The sequence below is a fragment of the Scyliorhinus canicula genome, chromosome 18, assembly GCF_902713615.1.
Source record: "Scyliorhinus canicula chromosome 18, sScyCan1.1, whole genome shotgun sequence".
In the NCBI taxonomy this organism is placed as follows: Eukaryota; Metazoa; Chordata; class Chondrichthyes; order Carcharhiniformes; family Scyliorhinidae; genus Scyliorhinus; species Scyliorhinus canicula.
In genome coordinates this window covers 59,261,709-59,268,919 of record NC_052163.1, presented here as the reverse complement: position 1 = coordinate 59,268,919, position 7,211 = coordinate 59,261,709, and the positions used below count along the sequence as shown (strand labels likewise).

At 45.3% G+C, this 7,211-nt stretch overlaps 1 protein-coding gene across 2 annotated transcripts in view; it reads left to right on the top strand.

Annotated features, from left to right (window-relative positions):
* Nucleotides 1-1,031: 1,031 nt before the first annotated feature.
* dhrs7cb (dehydrogenase/reductase (SDR family) member 7Cb) overlaps nt 1,032-7,211 on the top strand; it is an 85,190-nt gene continuing 79,010 nt past the window's right edge. The window contains exons 1-2 of one of the 2 annotated variants that reach the window (XM_038778170.1): nt 1,032-1,267; nt 6,680-6,837. In XM_038778170.1, coding sequence (XP_038634098.1) covers nt 6,684-6,837 — 154 coding nt within the window. In that variant the 5' untranslated portion in view covers nt 1,032-1,267; nt 6,680-6,683. Of the gene's footprint in view, nt 1,268-6,649; nt 6,838-7,211 lie in introns of both variants that reach the window. The other variant, XM_038778171.1, reaches the window with a different exon arrangement.

Below are 7,211 nucleotides of genomic sequence, written 5' to 3'. Positions count from 1 at the left end.
GAACAACACATTGTCCAATGTCATAAATAATTTGAAAGAGCAAATGAGAAATGGTTTCCCCAATAGAAAAGTTGCCAGCCAGAGGACACAGAGTTAAGGTGATAAAGTGGGGTGCTCTTTCGGAGAGTCGGTGCACATTTGATGGGCCGAATGGATTATCAAAAAGGAACTACAGGCAACATGCTGAAACATTTTTTTCCACACAGTGAGTTAGTATGCTCTGGAATGGATTGCCTGAAAAGGCAGTTGGAGCAGAGTCAATGGTGTTGAGTTTGGCCCTTTATGCCCTACGAAGGAATCCACCAAACACTTTGAATTGTCCAACCCAGAATATTTTATTGAGTCTCTTGTGGTAAGATAGCAATCTGATACAGAACACATTATCCTGGAGTCTGCCTACCTCTGGAATCTGCACCGAGTACTGACCATTCACTTGTATGTCTTACTACCCTCTCAATCTTCTTCTGAAGATAGCCAGATGTGTCTCCCCTTATATGGGAGTCACTGGTCACATGACCTTGGTCTAGGGACCGCATGGTGTGTCTGCACCGCCACCTGCTGGTTGGAGGTCGCACACCATCCATCTATGATATAGCCCATAGGCATACACCACAAATGGTATCATTCGATGGAGAACTGGATAAAAACATGGAGGGAAAGGGATGCCTGGGTAGGGTGTGGAATTAACTGGACAGTTCTACCAAATATCCGATGCAGGCATGATGGGCCGAATAACTATTTTTTTGTGTTATATCATTCAATAATTTCTTGGGACTACCTCAACCTCGACTGCCTGTACTGGCCAATTGGAAGAAACAGATCATTTTAGATATTTTATTTTTTGATGCTCAACCTCTGAGACTGCCTGGAAAAGTGGGGACCACCTTGAGAAGTAAATAGTTGTCAGGTCATAGCACTTGAGCCGCTGATATACTGTACAAAGGCTCGCATGCTCATACGTGGCATGTAGCTGTTTCTGGCTTGTATATTATTAGAGCCGACATTAGTTGGATCACATGATACTCGGCGAGGCAGAAGCCAAGGTTGGTATTTTGGAACGGGCTCAACTCAACTGTGTTGAAATGACTGGCTCAGCCTTTAGTTATTAGAACACTTTCAGAGAACTCCTTTGGTGCGCGGCTCACCAGAAAGTGTGAAGAATGAAGCTTTGAATGCGGACAAAGGTTTCTAGCTGACCCACTTGGGAATATTAGCTTATTCTGGAACAACATACGATCATCTTTTTACACTTGGATCAGCTTTAACTGTAAGTGAATCTCTCAATTCAAAGTAGTTTTAAAACGTGACTGCATATTTATAGGTCTGTATGAATGATTTGATTAGATCTAAAATAGTTACAATTTTAAAAATCGCATAAGGAATTGCTCGGCTGTTTTCTCAAAAAAATCCCTTTACAGTTCAGGAAAAATGATCAACTTTTTGATAGAGGTCAGAGGGATTAAATTATACGTATCATCATTAAAAATTGCAACTGGACACTTTTTTAGCCAGTGAAGCAGAAGAGGGAGCATGTTACAAATGACCAAATTCTAAAACCATTGCTTAAGAACACATTTGTGTTGCACATGAAATGAAGTCGCTTATTGTCACGAGTAGGCTTCAATGAAGTTACTGTGAAAAGCCCCTAGTCGCCACATTCCAGCACCTGTCCGGGGAGGCTGGTACGGGAATCAAACTGTGCTGCTGGCCTGCTTGGTCTGCTTTAAAAGCCAGCGATTTAGCTGAGTAAGCTAAACCAGCCCCTGACACACATCACACAGGGTAAATCTGATAAAGAGGGCAACACAGTGGCCATGCTAAATTACCCCTTTATTGGAAAGAAAATAATTGGGTACTCCAAATTTATGAATCTGATAAAGAAAGAATGAAATAGCATTTATATAGAACTTTTCTCAACCTCAGGATGTTTCAAAGTACTTTTCTGTTAATTAAGTGCTTTTGAAGGGCAGTGTCACTGTTGCAGTGTAAGGAAAATAGCCAGCTAACTTGTGAACAGCAAGTTCCAAGAGATCACAATTAGAAGGGAGGTGGTGGTGGGTAGACTGTAGTAATCCAAAAACCCTGGCTAATCTTTCGAGGACCTTGAGTTCAAATCCTACTGTGGCCGATGGTGAAATTTGACTTCAATTTTTAAAAAAATCCGGAATTGGTATTCCAAAATTTCCATTTAATTATAATCATTCTTTGAAAGTTTTGGGTATCATGCTCACCAGAAGTTCAGTTCTCTAAATTGAGACTCCTATGCGGGCTCAAATAAGTTTTACACAGTTGGATGTACAGTCCTCTGGACTTTAAATATTGGCCCCATTTCAATATATGTTCAAGAAAGAGCACAATGGTGTTCTGGGCACTTTCTTCCTCCCTCACCCAACACAAAATAAATATATTAAATGGCCATTTTGCTTGCGACTCTTGATGTATGCAAAATTGCTGCCTTATCTGCCGACATGCAACAGTCATGGCACTACTAAGTAGCTCATCTCATTCAGATGATTCTGAATGAAGTACTATTTAACTACAAATCCTTATTCCTTTTTAATTGAGAACAGGTGGTCATACAAAAAAGCTCCCTAATAATACCACAGAGCATAACTATACAATCTGTGCATCTATTTAATTCCCATTTAACATTCAATGAAGCGATATTGTTTTGACTTAAGCAGGCTACTGCTGCCACAGGTGCAATCTTTTTGGATTGGTATTTACACTGCCCCTTGTTTGTGAGTCAGAGGTTATGGGCCCATATTCTAGTTCAGCACTTGATCAACTATTTAGGCTGATGCATCAATGCAGTTTTGAGAAAGTGGTCCACGAACAGAGGTAAGCTGTGAATTTGAATCCCCATTTAAAGAAAAACGTATGGTTGCATTTGACGTGCCCCTATTGGGTATATTTCCGAAAGGGGTAGGTAAAATAGGGTGGGTGTCCACCACAATACCTTCCCACCCACCCCAGAGCTCACCATAATAACACAGGCTGGTGGCGGGCACTGAAATGGGCAAGCTGCCTGCCATATTTAAATGCATGTTCAAGTTTAAACAAATAATGTTTAATAAACCTACGGATGTTTTTTGAGGATGTAAGTAGTAGAATAAATAAGGGAGAACCAGTGGATGTGGTGCATTTGGATTTTCAGAACGCTTTTGATAAAGTCCCACATAAGAGGTTAGTGTGCAAAATTAAAGCAGTTGGAGGTAATGTATTGTTTGGATTGAGAATTGGTTAGCAGCAGGAAACAGAGAGTAGGAATAAATGGCACTTTGTCAGAGTGGATGGTAATGACTAGTGGGGTCCCGCAGCGATCAGTGCTTGGGCCCCAGCTATTCACAATATATATCAAGGATTTGGATGCGGAAATCAAATGTTGGGCGGGATTCTCCCCTACCCGGCGGGGCGGGCGGTCCCTTTACAAGGAATGGCGTGAGCCACTCCGGCGTCGGGCCACCCGGAAGGTGCGGAATCCTCTGCACCTTCAGGGGCTAGGCCGGCGCCCGCGGGGTTGGCGCTGTGCCAGCCGGCGTCAAAGGGCTCGGCACCGCGCCAACTGTTGCCGAAGTGCCTACACCAGCTGGCGTGAATTGGCGCATGCGCAGGAGTGCCAGCATGTGCTGGTGTCATCTCAGCGCATGCACAGGGGGGTTCGTCTTTGCACCAGCCATGGTGGAGGTCCACAGCAGCCGGTGCGGAGGGAAAGAGTGCCCCCACGGCACAGGCCCACCGGCGGATTGGTGGGCCCCGAATGCGGGCCAGGCCACCGTGGGGCACCCCCAGGGCCAGATCCCCCCGCACCCCCTGAGGACCCCGGAGGCCGCCCGCAGAGCCAGGTCCCGCAGGTAAGTATCTGGTCTAATTAGCGCCGGCGGGACCTACTCAAAACGGGCCCGGAGAATCGCTGGGGGGCCCACTGCCAACAGCCCCCGACCGGCTCAGCGCAATTCCTGCCCCCGCCAAAACCTCGGCGCCGGAGAATTCGGCAGCCGGCGGGGGGCGGGATTCACGCCGCCCCCGTCGATTCTCCGGTCCAGCGGGGGCTCGTAGAATCCCACCCGTAATGTTTCCAAGTTTGTTGACGACACAAAACTAGGTGGAATTGTGAGTGGTGAAGAGGAAGTATAGAGGCTTCAGGCCAATTTAGACACGTTGAGTAAGTAGAAAATACAAGGCAGATGCTATATGACAATAAGTATGAAGTTGTCCACTTTAGGAGGAAAAACAGAATGGCAGAATGTTACTTAAATGGTGACTGATTGGGAACTGTTGATGTACAAAGGGGCGTGGGTGTCTTAATATACCCAGTCATTGAAACCAGCCATGCAGGTACAGCAGTTAGGAAGGCAAATGGTATGTTGACCTTCATTGCAAAAGTATTTGAGTACAGGAGCAAGGATGTCTTATTGCAGTTGTACAGGCCTTGGGCAAACCACATCTGGAGTACTGTGTGCAGTTTCTCCTTATCTGAGAAAATATTTATTTGCCATAGAGGGAGTGCAGCGAAGGTTCACCAGACTGATTCCTGGGTTGGCAGGATTGTCGTATGGGAAGAGATTGGGCCAACTAGGCCTGTATTAACTGGAGTTTAGAAGAATGAGATGGGAGCTCATTAAAATGTATAAAATTCTACAGGGCTGGACAGACTGGATGTAGGGATGTTGTTTTCCCTAGCTTGTGGTGGGGGGGGGGGGTTCCCACAATAAGGGGTCATGGTCTCAGGATACGGGATAACCCATTTAGGACTGAGGTGAGGAGAAATATCTTCACTCAGAGGGTGGTGGACCGGTGGAATTATCGACCAAATAAGGGTGTGGAGGCCAAGTCACTGAATGCATTTAAGAAAAAAATAGATAGATTTGTGGACACGAAAGACATCAAAGCGTATGGGGAGAGAGTGGGAGATGGCATTGAAATAGATGATAAGCCATGATCACATTGAATGGCAGAGCAGGCTCGATGGGCGGAATAGCCTACTCCTGCTCTTATTTTCTAAGTTTCTATGTTTAGGGCGGTTGATGACGGTTTTGTGGTCTCCTTTCCCATGACTAGCTTTCAATCCCATATTTATTAATTTAATTAATTGAATTTACAAAAAAAATCCACTATGGGGAGATTTGAACCCACTGCCCCGACAGAATTAGCCTGGGCCCCTGAACTACTAGTCCAATGACATTACCACTAAACCTCCACCTCTCCATAACTTCCTCACCATCAACATCCTGGGGTTGGGGGTGGTATATTGACCAGAAACTTAACTGAACCAGCCTGGTTGTAAGAGCAGATCAGAGGCTGAGAATTTTGATGTGACTAACTCAGCTCTTGCCTCCACAAAGCCAGTTCACTAGCTACAAGGCACAAGTCAGGGGTGTGAAGGAATACTCTTCACTCATCTTGATGAGTGCAGTTCCAAGAACATTTAAGAAGCTCAACACCATCTAGGTCAAAGCAGCCACTGCCTTGAACATTCACACCCAACGCACAGTGGCAGCAATGTATACTATCTGCAACATGCATAGATTACAGTACAGAAGGAGGCCATTCAGCCCATCGAGTCTGCACCAGCCCTTTGAAAGAGCACCCTACTTAAAATCACACCTCCACCCTATCCCTGTAACCCAGTAACCCCACCCAACATTTTGGACACCTAAGAGCAATTTAGCATGGCCCATCCACCTAACCGCACATCTTTGGATTGTGGGAGGAAACCGGGGCACCCGGAGAAACCCCACGCAGACACGGGGAGAACATGCAGACTCTGCACAGACAGTGACCCAGCCGGGAATTGAACGCGGGACCCTGGAGCTGTGAAGCAACAGCGCTACCCACTGTGCTACCGTGCCGCTATTTTGCACTGCAGCAACAATTGGGGGGAAGTGGTGGTGTAGTGGTATTGTCACTGGACTAGTAACCCGGAGACGCAGGATCGTGCTCTGAGGATCCGGCTTCCAATCCCACCACAGCAGATGGTGGCATTAAAATCTGGAATTAAAAAAGTCTATAATGACCTGTCGATTGTTGTAAAAATCCATCCGGTCCATCTGTATTTATTAGGATCCCCAATCTATATTGTTAGCTGTTCTCAATTATTGGTCTGGCCTACATGTGACTCCAGACCCAAAGCAATGCGGTTAACTCCGAAATGGTCTAGCAAGCAAGTTCAGGGGCAATTAGGCAAGCGACGCCCACATTCCATAAATTAAAAAAAAACTCACAAAGGCTCCTTTGAAAGCACCTTCCAAACCAATGAACTCTAGTGTTTAGAAGAATGAGGGCAGCAAACCCAAAGGAAAACTACCACTACCATTAAACCACGACTTGTAGGCATATCAGTTTTCATTCCCTATTGCTGGGTCAAATAACTGGAATGCCCCATGCTTAACTGTACTGTGGGAGTATCTATATTACATTGCCTGCAGAGGTTCAAGAAGACAGCTCACCACCACCCACTCTACACCAAAAATGCCAGCCAGTGATTTCTACATCATCTCAAGAATGAATTCAAAAGTGCACGGACCACTATTAATTGTAGTTCTGATTATTACTTTTTATTACACCGATTAATGTATTTTTTTGGTTTCTGGTTACTGTGTTCATATAATACTGATTTTTTTTGAGTATCAATGATTAATATTTGCAGCACTGATTGCTGCTCTTTTGCTAATTGCAGAGAGATGGGCGCTCTGGCTTTATTGAGCCTTCCATTACTGGTGGCTGGGATTGCTGGCATTGCTTACATTTACAAGAGAATAATGCAATTGATGTCCAAATCAGCTGTGCGGAATAAAGTGATTGTGATAACTGACGCCATATCAGGACTTGGCAAAGGTGAGCAATCAATTGTTCTTTGTTTCTTTTGTGAACAGTGCCTTTTTTATTTGAATTCTTATATAAGTCTACCATAGATAACAACTTGAAATTACCCACGGCCGTGGCTTTAGCGTACTAAATCATCTCAAGGTGTTGAACAGCTGTGTATTGGAAAACATAAAGGGCCTCATGGTGGCATGGTGGTTAGCATCAATGCTTCACAGCTCCAGGGTCCCAGGTTTGATTCTCGGCTGGGTCACTGTCTGTGTGGAGTCTGCACGTCCTCCCCGTGTGTGCGTGGGTTTCCTCCGGGTGCTCCGTTTTCCTCCCACAGTCCAAAGATGTGCGGGTTAGGTGGATTGGCCATGCTAAATTGCCCGTAGTGTAAGGTT